The sequence below is a fragment of the Callorhinchus milii genome, unplaced genomic scaffold (assembly GCF_018977255.1).
Source record: "Callorhinchus milii isolate IMCB2004 unplaced genomic scaffold, IMCB_Cmil_1.0 Scaffold9, whole genome shotgun sequence".
In the NCBI taxonomy this organism is placed as follows: domain Eukaryota; kingdom Metazoa; phylum Chordata; class Chondrichthyes; order Chimaeriformes; family Callorhinchidae; genus Callorhinchus; species Callorhinchus milii.
The window spans coordinates 17,491,133-17,505,064 of record NW_024704750.1 but is presented as its reverse complement, the minus strand read 5'-3'; the positions used below and the strand labels follow the sequence as shown (position 1 = coordinate 17,505,064).

Sequence of the window (13,932 nt, the reverse complement as noted above, 5' to 3'; positions counted from 1 at the left end):
TGAGGTCATGGTAAAGAATGAGAATGTAGGAGATGGTGCAGAGTTTTGAATCATAAATCACAAACTCTAATAGATGTTTAGAAACCAGACAATATAGTTTAGAATATAAATGGCATTAGTATTAATGCAGTGTGAATGATGGACTTATAAGTTGTAAGTTTGATTACAGAAACTAGAAGGTGCAGGTTACATTTTAGGAATGAATGAGGGAAATCTAAAAGAAAAATGTGTTTGTACTCTGAACTGTCTGATTACACAGCAGGTTCTTGGAATTAGTTGCTGCTCACCCACTTAGTTAGGTCCAGTGGACTGCAGAAGTAAATGTATGGAAAGATCTCTTATGTTGCCAAGATTGAAGATTAATAAAAAAAAGTAAACTGTTAAAGCTTGAATGTCAGTAAAAGTGACCTAGATCCCAATGTTTGTATTCACTGCCAAACTGTTCAAACTGGGATTTACGCCACTGGCAAAATCACATTCTCGTGATAGTGATGAGACAGATTGCTAACTATTGAACCACTTTTCTTCTGATCAGTGTACAGGTCACTTGGTACAAAACTTTTCACTGTAGGATGTTCAAGGCCTGGGTTGTGGGAATCTCCAGAACTTTGCCACTCAGTTAGTTAGAGTGAGGTGCCTTAGGGAGGCAATTTCAGTTCCTGCCCTATGCAACTCTCCACCTTGTTGCCTGATTAATATTGGCATTTTACCAACTAACTGGTGGTTGTGACTTGAGTAATGAACGGCTATAAGGTTCAAAATCACAGCAAATTGGAAACTGAAAATGTCTGCTAAATATTTTATTTTTTCTGATTAGTTAACTAAAGTGGAGTTATGCCTACATTTGATTAATGTTCAGTTCATTCATGCTTTTATAGTAAGTACAAAATGAGATCATTGTCATTTTGATTGATATTGGAAATGTATTTTAGATAATGTATTTTTAATAGGCATTTCAACAGGCCATATCCAATGCATAGTTTCAAAGGCATCTTGTATTTTAAGGCAAATCACTTATTCTTTGCATCCAGCAAAATTGAATAATTCTTGTATTTGAGATATCCTTTCACTTGAAAATCTCTGTCGAAAAGTTAAATAGGATTTACTGTAAAGTGTAGTTAGTGATTCTATTTTGTAGGTGATTTCGCAAAATAATTAGGCTCACTCAGACTTTCCCAAGAATTAATATTCATATCTACACAGGTTTAATATTTAGCAAAGATATTAAAAAATGTGAGATTTTCACCCCACAACTAATAGTAAGAATGTTTGCCTTTTGCTATCAGAGGCTAACTTCCAATCCCTTTTGGTGAGGCACGATGTCTGCAGTTTTTCACTTGGATGAAACATCAGTTGACGGGGCGGTTAAAAATCAATTTCTGAAGTCAAGGCAGGTGAACACAACACTTGGAGATGTCCATGTTAAATAAGGTTAGGCATCGAATAACCCCTAGCCCTCCAGGCATAGACGTTCTCCAAAGGTGCGGATCCCTGGCTGTCCAGCGCCTTGCGATGTCCTCCTGAAGTGAAAGGCACTATTAAAAAAAGTTTAATTTGTTGTTGTTGACTTCTATGGAACCCATGGTAACCTCAGAAGCCATCACAATGTCTCAATCACTGCGGCCCATTAGTCAACTTAACTGTTATGTCAAGTGAATCAGAACTCTTAACAATGCTGAGGAAGGAATTTAGAATAGTAACCTGTGGCTTTTCTAGAGTCTGTGGATTATGGCTTCTTAACCCTTAATATCTGTTTGATGTCCAACTTGAATATGGCTGTCTGAAGTAGTGTGTGTTCATCATTGAGAAAAGCCACAAAACAGAAAATGATGATGTTCAACCCCCTTTCCACTCTTCAGTTAGGCATTCATCTCCTTGTTTTTAAAAAAGAATTGTTTAGCAAGAAAGGTTGGCGGAAGATTGCCCTTATTCTCTTATATTTCTTTAGCCTCAACTTCAAGTGAGGTTAATAGGCGTTTGAGAGATGATCTGATCACTTGTATGTTCTCTCAGTACCACAATACAAGATGACTTGGGTATTAGAGATTACCGCAGTTGATTGTACATGTGCAGGAGACGACATCAACAGCAAATTGTATTTTTGACATCAGCTGTGTTTTCTGTGAGACTTCTGCATGTGTGAAGGAACTGATATCTGGCACAATATGCCAAGCCAGATGTTTAGGCTTTTGGCTATCTATTTCACAAACCTTATTTTGTATGACAGAAGCGTGGTACACTGAGCAGTGAGCTAGACTCCCGTGCTAAAAATGGGACCCTGCAGGTTATCGTGTCACCACTGACATTGCGTACCTAAAGAGGATTTTTAAAAAATCTTGATCTGAAGATGCTATACATTTTGCCCACAAATATACAATCAATTCACTTTATAGTATATTCTGTGAAGCGCTTTGAGATGTCTAGAAGACGTGAAAAGCTCTATATCAAATGCAAGAATTATTATTACAATATCCCTATATCAAATTTCTCAAGTGTGAATCATTTATTTCCTTTTCACTCAGAACACAATTTCAGGGTGAGAGCGAAGGTGGTATTCCCTCAATGAACTAAAGCTCAAAGAGCATTGCCAAAATCAACATAATTAGTTGTAGGGTTAGCTCACTTAAACCTAATTAACAAAACCAAGCACTGAGTGTGTGATATAAATGTTTAGCTGTAGCATTTCAACAATACAATCATATTTTCGTTCTCTACTGTGAAGCAAAGGATGCTTTACCAGCTGTAAGATACTACAAATCCCAAGATAAAAGGGGTAACTGAGCATAAACGAAGCCAGAAGCTACTTGTTGCTTCCCAGGAGATTACAGAGTTGATACATCAAATGCTTCATTAAGCAAGCCACAAACGTATGGGCTCTGCATGTTTTCCTGTTATAACAGGATGCAAGTAAATGGATTAGATTCTATCAGCGAATTTCTTCAATTCTTTAAGATTGGTTGGTTGAGTTTGTATTTCAATCCAGCATACATCATGAAAATTCAACTAGGAAACTGAAATCTTGTACCTAAAGAGGCATGTAACTTGATAACCTGATGTAAAGAGTACTCCTGAAATAAAATAAGAGCCTGCCGTATTTTGTAAGTATCAAGTCAATTTGAAACGAGCAAATTGTTTTTCTTTATCAATTTAAAAATAAAATTGTTTTCAATTGGTTACCCATATTCTAATTGCATGGTGATTTGAGTGCCATAACCTTGTATGATTCCTGTGATTGAAAATCATTCCAAACGTTTGAGATTTGACTTGATCTATAATTTTGTGTTGGAGTTGGTCTGCCTCTGAACCCACTTATTTTTATTTCTTCTTTGCATTTATTAACACCATTTTTTTAAAAAATCCTCCAAAAACACCCATAGTTTGACGAGAACCTTGAACAAAATTAATTTAGTTAATAGAATAACATACAAGACGATTTTTAATTCTGCATCAATCTCTATGCTGCAGTACTTGTAACCCATTCCTTACTCACGTCCACCACCCAAGTTTTTGATTAGCTTTGTGTTAGTAATTTATGCGCCTGTTATTTTAGATTTCTTCTGGTATAGTTGGTGTCAGTTGCACATTGTACTCCGTTACATAAGTTGTAGTGACGTTTGTAGTCAGTTCATTGCCATACCCGTTCTAGCAGGTGATTGTGCAGACCTTCAGGGCTGTCGCAAATGAGAAGTTCCATTTTCAAGTATATTTTTATAAATCTCAAATATTTTAAAACTGTTCTCTGTAGTGATATGGATTCTTGAAAGGCTTGTACTTAGATTCACTAAATAGCTGAAATATGCACAAGCTACACAACTAATGCCGAAGAAGAATGCTCTGTTAAACATTAGCTTTCTGTTTTTTTGATCATGCGGGTGTTTTGAGTGACTTGACTCTAGCTATTGCCATTGTTTTTTTTTATATTGGTGATTATGCTTTTGTCAGACTCATTATGGTCTTATCTTGACTCAGATTCCAAAACCAATAAGAGTTAACAGGTGTAATTAAAAACAATTTGTCTGAATATGAATATCAATAAGGCTGCAGGAAAGTCGCGGTTTAAAGAAAAAAAATCAGTAGGAACTTGAACTAACCGCAAGTTTAACACATTTTGGCCACAACCTTTTGGACCAAAAAAATCATGGTTTTCTTACAGCCTTTAATATCAGTGATTTCCTTTTTCCCATTTCTTCTCACTTTATATTTCTGTGCTCTTTCTTCTCGCTTTTTTTCTCTTTCAATTTAATTGCCCGGTTGGCTCCCACTTGCCCTCACCCTCTTTCATACAGCTTTCTTTCCCTCTTCTTCCTTTCCAGGATGTTTTGGCAGTTCTGCTGAAACGTGTCAAGTGGCTGTTTTTAATGTGTGAGCATTGATCCTGGTTGTTGGCAAGCTACTTGAGTTTTGTATCACAGCTAATTCCGATGCTCTCGTCATTAAAGGTCCACATATGCAGAAAAATCTGACTGTGTGGCTTGTTGACTCGAGAAAACAAAATGTGGAGCTACATGGAGATAGGAAATTAAGAGTGGATGAATTCAGTTGGGTATTAGCCTCAAGTGGTGTAACATGCCCTGAATATTTATGCATTTATTAAGGTGAGATGGAAATGCTTCAGTCATCTTTCCTGCAGACTGATATAAACTCCCATTTGATGTGTAAGTATTGTCAGCAACCCTTTGGACTGCAAATTATATGAGTGTTGCACAGATGATTAAAAGGATACTTTAAGCGTTGGGGTGATTTTTCTTTGCGCAGTTACATTTACAGATTTCATTTCAGTGATGGCAGCATGTCTATTTGATGTAACAACCTATTGTGTGTCCGTTTGATTGTATTCCAAACGCAGGATCTTATTGCTAAACGTTTAACATGGCCATATTACCAAAATGCCGGATTACCTTTAATTCAACAACTTACTTTTATTTGCAGGACCGGCACAACTCTTACCCTATATTTTTGTGTAACTCCTAAGGCTTGCGCCTATTTGTCTCTTTAAACGTAGATTTCACGCAAAACTTCCATATAGTGAATCACTGTTTATGAATCTAGTACTGCTCCTGGCTCTGGCAAATATTTTCTCATCCAAATTTGACCAGAAAAATTCCAACTGCTCTTGTTTGAGGGACATTGCTGGCACAGATTGGCTGCTGTTTTTCCCTGTGAGAGTGCATTTCAAAGCAAACTGTTGCACGCCTTGAAACGCTTCGATGTAGTAATGCCTTGTATAAAATAATTATATGCAATTGCATATGAAATGATGCTATTTTGTCCTTGTAACAAGATTTAAAACCATGTTTTGGTGACGGCAAAGATGAATCAGTTTGCGATGTTTGTACAATCACGGCTTTCAATACTCCCAAAGCAGCTGTTTTGCTCTTTCATGTGACTAGAACTCATTAATTGCAAAGGAAATCTGTTTTTGTTCTGCAAAGAAGCAAGCTGTTGCGTCTGAAGCAGACGGTTGTGAGTTCAAACCGCACGTGAAGACTTTCGAACTCAGTTTAGGCTGACACTTGAAAACATTGCTGGGGTAGTACTGCATTTTTGAAGGTACCTGTCTTTGGATGAGATGTTAAACCAAAGGCCCATCTGGCTGTTTAAGTGGACGTGAAAGATCCCATGATATTATTTGAAAAGTGAAGGGAATTTCTCCTGGTGTACTGGCCAACAATCTCTCAGATAAAACTGGTCATTTGTGAGACATTGTTGTGTGCAAATCAGCTGCCGTGTTTGATTACAAAATAACCAATCACAAATGCTTCACACTTTGTAGAGGATTTACTTTACAGTAAATCACGTGAAGCACTCTGTCGTCCCCCAAATGTGAAAGGCGCTGATAGCAAATGCAAGGATTATTGTTTGTAAACAGTTGTACTTGGCTGTTATCCAAGGTCACAAAAATGGCTGTTCTAATTGAATTGGTCCTCACAGCGAGTATTTTATTTTGAAGTGATGCACTTGCAGAATTGGTTGTACATAGCTGTCATAATTAAACAGTTGTAGGAATGAAAAAACAATACAAATGGGTTGTGTAGGTCATGCTTTCAGGTTTTTGCACTTTGGAACATTTTCAGTTAATCTCTTGAAGAATTTGGGTCGGGATACTTTTTAATGATGTGCAATGGTGTCAGATGTATTTTGGACTTATTTTAGAAATAGTCAGCTTTCACAATATGCTTCAGATTAGATCATGGAGCTGCTGCGAGGCTGGTTGTGGGGAACATTTCACTGACCAATGGAGAGTGGATTAGAGAGACGTTTGGTTTTAAAACATTACTTTGTTTAGATTTTAAATTATTCCAGAATCCTGGTTACCAAACTACAAGAAGGATATAGCATTAGAATACAGCATGGGTTTACCACGATGATACCGGAATTACAGGTTACTGCTATCAAGATAGATTGGATAGTTTACGCCTTTTGCCTTATTGGCCAGGACAATGGGAGAGACTTGCTTTACCTTTACAAATAGTGCTCATGTCAAATCCATGGAGCAAAGGTGGCCTTGAGTTTTCATTTCCTAATATTAAAACCACACCATGCTGGTTTATTTTTATGGTTAGTTTGCTGGAACATCTGTCAACTCTGCAGTGCCCTCACTGACTTGAACCAATCCAAACTCAGTTTCACATTTTCTGTTTCCATACTGTTCTGCCTGGTCATCATTTATTGAAAAGGTTTAAATTCTGATATTTTACTCGAATCTGTTTACTTTGCTTGACTCCTTTTCCTAGGAAAGTAAGTAGAGGCAGGCTACTGGATGCAATTAAAAGCAGATTGATGCTGTGATGGGAGGATGGTAGAGTGAATGTTCTGGAGGGATCAGATTGGATGGGTCAAAGGGCCTTCTTCATCCAAACTAATTTTATGATCTGCACAATTGTTATGTGCTTTGGTATATCTTTGGTTCATTTATAGCCTGGTTGCATTGTGAACCCATGGAATACCATAAGTATGGTATGCTCTGGTTTCTGAAATCTTACAAAGCAATATTCCTAGTTATTAAAAGGAATAGCAAGATCTTTAGAGTGATGTAATTTAAATGCATTGGTTGTGTTTGTGGCCATCACTAGCATTGGATTAATGCCATTGATGTGATTGTGAAAGATTACTGTAACCATTAAAGTGAACCCATTTTGATCTGTTAATTTCTTCGTGCATATTCATATGTAGACTGGCATCATTGTTGTGTTTGCTCAGTTGATGAAAATTTAATGCATTTAGTCATGTTTCTATTTTATTATAAAATATATAAAATCCTTAGATTTGATATAGCGCCTTATCATGTCTTCAAAACATCTCAAAGATTATGTCAGAGTATTCAATAATAATGCCTCTGAATGCTTTAAAAGGTGAATGACAACATTGATTTTATAACTTTGTAGTCCCAATTTTAAAATTGGATATGTTTTTGAATCAATATATTGATTTTTTTTGTGGTTGAAGCATTTCAACCTCAGAATATCAAATGTAAAATTGTCAACTTTCTTGAAACTGCACAGAATTTTAAATGGAAAAAAAATTGACACTGACTTCATGTCTTAATGTTTGTTTTGATCGGTGAACTTGTATTGGAAGAAATGCATAGTATTCCCAAAAGAAGGTGGGTGGGCATCTTAGCTCCAAGGCCTCTCCTCATGGTGCCCTCAATATGGCAGTGTGACTGGAGTTTTTCTCTCACTATTACGTTTAATCTTGCCTTCCCCATTTATGAACAGTATTTGGTCCCTTCTGATATGGCCTAATCAGAAGTTGTGAGAAGTTGCTACATTTTCCCAGGTCTACCAGCATATTCACACTATTTTCGAAACTTCCCAATTTCCTCCAGAACAAGAGAATTGTATGTGCGAGTGGGTTGGGGGGGGGCGTTGTTATGATGATACTTTATTTCAAGTTTTGATGTAATTTAATGTTTGTTTTTGTTTCAGCAGGTATAAGAAACATTAAATTGTTTCCTTTTCAATAATACTTTTTCTAATCATAGCGTGTTGTAGTCTTGCATGCTTGATACTTCTACTAATGTCACTAGATCACGTTCCCGCCACATAATAAACTAAATTAACAATTAACACTATTACTTAGGCATGAGGTAGTTTGGAATTTCATTTTGTGTAGTTTCTTTAGTGAAAATGATTTACTTACATTGTAGTCTAATAACTGATCTGGGACCATAAGACTTGGCAGCAGCATCCGGTTTTGTTTTACACGCGTAACTGTTTGTAACTACGCATAATCATCATTGCGTTGACTTCATGATATGATGGGAACTGATGTACAATCTTAAGCACTGACAGGGTCTTTCATATCCTGTTTTGAGATGACCTTGTTAATTTAGTGTGGATCTATTTACAACAATAATGCTGAAAAACTTGTACACTTCGTTGAAGACAGACATTTTGTTTAACTCCAATTGTGTTAATCTCCCCAATAAAGTGCAGCAAAATAGAGAAAACGTGCCAAATGGTCTTTGTGTCTCTGATCCAAAGTATCACAATATTGCTGAAACTGCTGCTGCCAACTTTAACTGAAGAAGTCTTCAGAACTAAACTGGAAATGTAACTAGCACCTCTGCATGTAGCAGGCCTGGACACTCTGTCCATTCTTCAATTCTTCAACTGTGCCAGTGGCTGTAGCTTCTGTAAATCCATGCATTAGCATTGCATTATTGTGGGTGGTCATATATTGCCTGTCTCCATTCTTTTTGGAGAATCTTTCTTGACGGTCTGAACCCATTTGCTTTGGTCTGAAACTTATTTAATACTTGTAGCATCCTTCAGTAATAGTCTCCTGACTTGTTCCCCCTGTCATCCAGGAAAGGAAGTTCTTCAAAGCCCTGTTTGGAAAAGTAAGTTTTAATACCAAGACTTCTGTTGATACCTTTAAGGGGTTACACCATTATCTACTTTAAATTTACTGTCAGAAATACACTGTGGCTAAAATCACATAATTGGTCAGTGTAAACTAACACCAATCTGAATGGTTAGCAGTTTTTTTGCTGGTCTCAAGTTGTTTGCTACCGTTATACCACATTGCTCTTTTTGAAGTGAATCTGAATTTGTATTGTATTTGTCCACTCTGCTCGGTTTGAAGTGTGCATGCATTAATATTGGAGTAGGGTAAAGAAAATGGAGTATGAAGCCTGAAGAATAAATTCTATGTGAAATTTGTATTTTTTCCCTGGCTGCTATTTGGAATAGTTTACGGTCTGGTGTCAGCTTTCAAAACTCAACTTAATCCAGGAAGAGAAGATTGTTAGTTGATGGGAAAGAGAGACAACTTTCTTTAAAAGTAAAGTCCGGACAGAGGCTCTTCCTTCCTTCAGATGCTGGTTGATGGAAACATTTCAGATTGTAGTCTTGTTCAAGTCACTAGAGAAGACTCCATAATTTGCATTCCTAGATCTGTCCAGATCGATCTCTGTAGTTTCTTTTTCTTGACTAAGTCAACTTTTCGTCCTTGAGTGCTTTCCCATTTCCCAGGCTTATCTGCAAAACTGCATTGGAGATGGTGACTTAAGGAAAGTGTCATTGAGATGATCCATTTGCAGAGTTCGATTATTCAGCCTCATGAATGCATTCCAGGGAGAATTCAGCAAAGTAGTTGGGTGCCTTATTTAATTTGATAGACAGGCTATTGTAACTAAAGGTTACGGAATTAGGCCTCTCTGATCGGTAATGATCATAATTGTGTTTCGATGCACTATTTTTCCACGTAATCTGAATCATGACTTTAAAAATTATTGAATGTTTGGCCTTTGGTGCTGCCATCTATGTTAATCCACTGTCGCATTCTTTTTCTGAAGTATCTTCATATATTCTGCATTCAACAGAAGGTTAAAATCCAGCTTTGTTTAAATAAAAGTGAACATAATTTGAATATCTTGAGATATTTCACTTGAGGAAAGTAAGGGCAAAGCCAAATCTATTCTTTCATTTCCCGCAACCCTTCATCCAGATCCCAGTGATTAAGCACTGGTAGTGCCCTCAATCACTTTAGTGGTTCAGATCAACCAATATGCCAGGGGTTGAATTTTAACTTTTTTGGACTGTATAGAACAAAATGTGTTCATAGAATCCTAGAAATGAAGGCACAGAATGCCGTATGACCATCTCCAATGCAGCTAATTAATCTCAATTCTCTCCCCATAACTTTTTGGATTTCTTTCAAATATTTATGCATTTCACTTTTAAATGCTATGATCTGAGCTTCAAAAGCTACTTGTGGCCAAGTGTTCAATGTTCTAACTATTTTCCATGAAACTGTTCTATCTTACCACTGTTCAATAGAGTAAATTTTGCACTTGGCAATGATACATTTCCTATGATGGCTTTAGCTTTGTTCTCCTGAATACTGAAGATTCATATCTTGTCTGATCCATATAATTTTGAAGCAGAATTGATTTGCTGGCTACCTTTAACAAAGCCTCATGTCTAACAAGTATGAGTACTAAATAGTTTGCATGTCTTGCCCTGTCCGCTTTAACTAGCTTACAGCATTGGCAGCTTATTTTCTCCAACCACCGCCCGTCCCCCGTCCCCCGCCCTTTGATAGTCACCAAATTTCAAGGAGAAAATATTACTCGCTGTAATAATCGCCAGTCTCTTGACAGTAGGTCACTTGCACGTACAGATGTATTCTCTTTCTAGCCATCTGAGCATTTGCTGAGCAATAGGAGAAACTAATCAACACAAAAAAAATATGGGCAGGTGTGAGAGGGAAAGAAGGGAGGTTGCAAAGCGCAACGTTGGGCAGTTTGCATGAGGAGAAATGATCAGAATTGAATTTCCCAACCCATTGCATGCAGGGAAGACCACGGATGCGCAAGTGTTTGTATAGGACTTCATTCAGAGACGTGATGGTGAGTAATTCATTTATGAAATCGAATATAATGAAGCCAAACATTACATATTGTACTGAAACTTGAAAGAAACTTGGTGGAATTGAAATCCTGTTTGCTGGTGTTTCCTGAGTAGCAGAAAAACTGCTTGCCATACTAGTGGTGTAACTCCTTAAGAATCATTGTACCAAGCACCCAGCATATTTATTTATGCTGGTTTAACAATAGGAAGAGAGTTCAGCACGGTGTGCGTTTTAATAGTGTGGTTTTTCTTTTCTTCTCACTTCGGGCTCCTGAAGTTTTGGTGTTCAACTGCGCTATACTGTTTGTATGTTGGGCTGTGTCTGGCAATGGAATCTAACCTATACTATGCTGCTATTCTTGCTTTGTCTTTGCAGCTCACCTGCTGATTTCAGTAAACATGTCAACTAAACTCTTGTGTTTTTCTACCATTAAAGAGCGGAAAGAAAGCAGTTAAGGCTGTCCTGTGGGTATCGGCAGATGGGCTACGAGTGGTGGATGAGAAAACAAAGGTCAGTTTACTGTGCAATTTGTATTACAAAAGTGGGGGTTGGGTGAATTGAAAGGTTAGTTTTCTTAATCATCAGTATGTAGATTTACTTGGTGTAAATCTATATGAGAACTACATTTTATTATGTCTAAGTTATTCAAACTATCTTATGGATACTGGAAGGTTACTTGAATTTGAATGGAAGTGTGTGTCACAGGTTGATGCATGAACTCCAAATATTTTTCCTTGAAATTAAGAATACTAGAATATGACTCTCTTGAGGGAAAATTCTTTAAAATATATTGTGAGACAAAATTAATAGAACAATATTTCTTCAAACGTGTGTGATCTGTAACTGATGGGAAGAACTTTTTTTAGGGCTTGTGTCAAATTTTCAAAGCGTGTGCTTTGTCGTAGATTTACTTTTGTGTAGACAATCCAAGGACATGGTCAATCTGCCACAAAATGCAGTGACTTCTGATCTGTAAATGGTGGATGAGGGATGGTCATCCCGACGTGAAAGGTGCTATACAAATGCAAGTTGTTGTTGTTATTAGTAGTCCAATTCTTTCTACTGGGTACCAACTATAACCTCAATTGGTCATTCAATGATGGTTTGTAGCAGATTGAAGAATAATTTCTCACAATTCAAAAATGATTGGGGGAGGGGTCCAAAAGTTCAGAAGGTTTCCAATCTGTTTCGATCTTTTTATAGTCTGTTTATAAAGTCTTAGATGAACCAATTTACAAAGCTACATTTTATACCTCCACTCTAAACTAGTTTAATACAGACGTTTGCTGGAATGTGTTCTGAGTAAATTACTTGAGTTCACAACAGTTTTCGCTTTTGGTTCACAGAGAAGCAACCAATTACCCAAATGTTACTATTGACATCCAGCTGATACAGCACTTTGTTGAAATAAAAAAAACTGACTATATTCACAAGCTCCTCAAGGAAAGGATGGAGTGGATCTTTGTTAACTACTTCAGTTAGTTCTGCAAGTTCATCATGTATCTAACTCTCACTAAGACATTACAATTCTTAAATGTATTGTCATTGAAGAAGCCTTGTGCAGGAAGATGTGAGTAGCCAGGCAAGCATGGATTCTTACCTTTATTTCTAACAGGAATTCTCTGGACTTCAGTTCCCCTTCAGTTTTAATGGGCATATTACCATAGTTGACCAGGTAGTTTACAGACACCTGTAAACTTTTTCTTTGCAAATACGCATCAACTATAGTTCTTTCTATGTTTGTAATGCATAGTCAGTCTGGCTCAGCAGCACTCTCTCCTCCAATCAGAAAATTGTGGGACTTGAAACTGACATTCCAATATAGCGCTGGGGGAGCGCTGTATTGTTTGAGTAACTGTTCTTCCAGTGGGTTGTTAAACTGAGGCCCTGTCTGCCTGTACAGGTGGACGTTAAAGATCTCATTGCACCATTTGAAAAGAGAGTGTCTCAACAATCGATCAAATAATATTGGTCATTCACTTCATGGCTGTTTGTGGGGCAAATAAGCTCCGCGTTCACCCAAAACACATGTTCACACCACTTTACAGTAACGTGACAAAATAAGGCCCTTGTTCAAAATGCAAGTATTATCCTTAAAGAAATGATTCTACTTCAATTAAAATAGCTTACATAAATGTTTGTTAGATGGACTGGAGGAAGTCTAACTAGGATAACCATCAATTTAATTACCCAACAAATTATCTCCTCTCAGTCTTCCCTCTGTTCATTTCTTATAAATAGCTTAAAGCTAAAAGGAGGATATGTGATCTTACAGCAGGAAATAATGTGATGGATTGCCTTTGGCGGTGTGCAGGAATAAATCTCATCCTCTTGTGGCAGCCAAATCACTTGCTGGTAGTGTTTCAAATAATTACTGAAATAGAACTATAATAAAAATAAGTTATTTAAAAAAAACTCATTTTGTTTCTGTTTTCTAAAGGGATCTGATAAATGACCTGTATGTGAATATTACAAAGTGGACGCTTGACATTGCATGATGTCATTGAATCTTTCATTGTAGAGAGCAAGGTTGAACCAAATAAAAAAAGATTCAACCTATTTCCCCTCTCCCCCATTTCTTAGTTTGACTCTGTTTTCTTTTATTGGAATACAGTTCCATGAATGCTGGTATCCATCCTCTGGTACTTTGAGCAGGAACTCTTGTTGATTTTCCTATCTAAGGGTTCTTATACTAAGTGTAATTCACTTGACATGGACTGGGATTCAAACCTGCAACTTACTGGTCTACATTCCAGTACTTCACGAGAATCTTAAAACTCTTTAAATATCATGTATTGATGTACTCTATGCAGTTAGCAGTTACCACCTTTGATGCTCTGATTAATAATGTAGAGTCTGATCTTTAACACATCTGTAAAGCTGTGGTAACTTGTTGACTGGTTTATCTGCAGGTGTAAAAGTGCGTGGGTTACAATAGCTGCAAGGCTAAAGAATTGGGCTCTCAGCTGGATTAAAAACGTGAACCTGTCTTTCTGGGTTTATTCTTGGCTTATTTAATGAAGGATAACTGACTGGGGAAAATTTCTTGCCACATGGCTGGTGACATTTTTG

At 37.1% G+C, this 13,932-nt stretch overlaps 1 protein-coding gene across 4 annotated transcripts in view; it reads left to right on the top strand.

The window, feature by feature from the left end:
• Positions 1 to 13,932, top strand: part of numb (NUMB endocytic adaptor protein) — a 69,631-nt gene that overhangs the window by 43,862 nt on the left and 11,837 nt on the right. For 2 of the 4 annotated variants that reach the window (XM_042338051.1, XM_042338050.1), the window contains exons 4-6: positions 8,813 to 8,845; positions 10,805 to 10,858; positions 11,296 to 11,370. In XM_042338051.1, the coding sequence (XP_042193985.1) occupies positions 8,813 to 8,845; positions 10,805 to 10,858; positions 11,296 to 11,370 (162 nt within the window). The remainder of the gene's footprint in view (positions 1 to 8,812; positions 8,846 to 10,804; positions 10,859 to 11,295; positions 11,371 to 13,932) is intronic. The other 2 variants (XM_007893236.2, XM_007893238.2) reach the window with 2 other exon arrangements.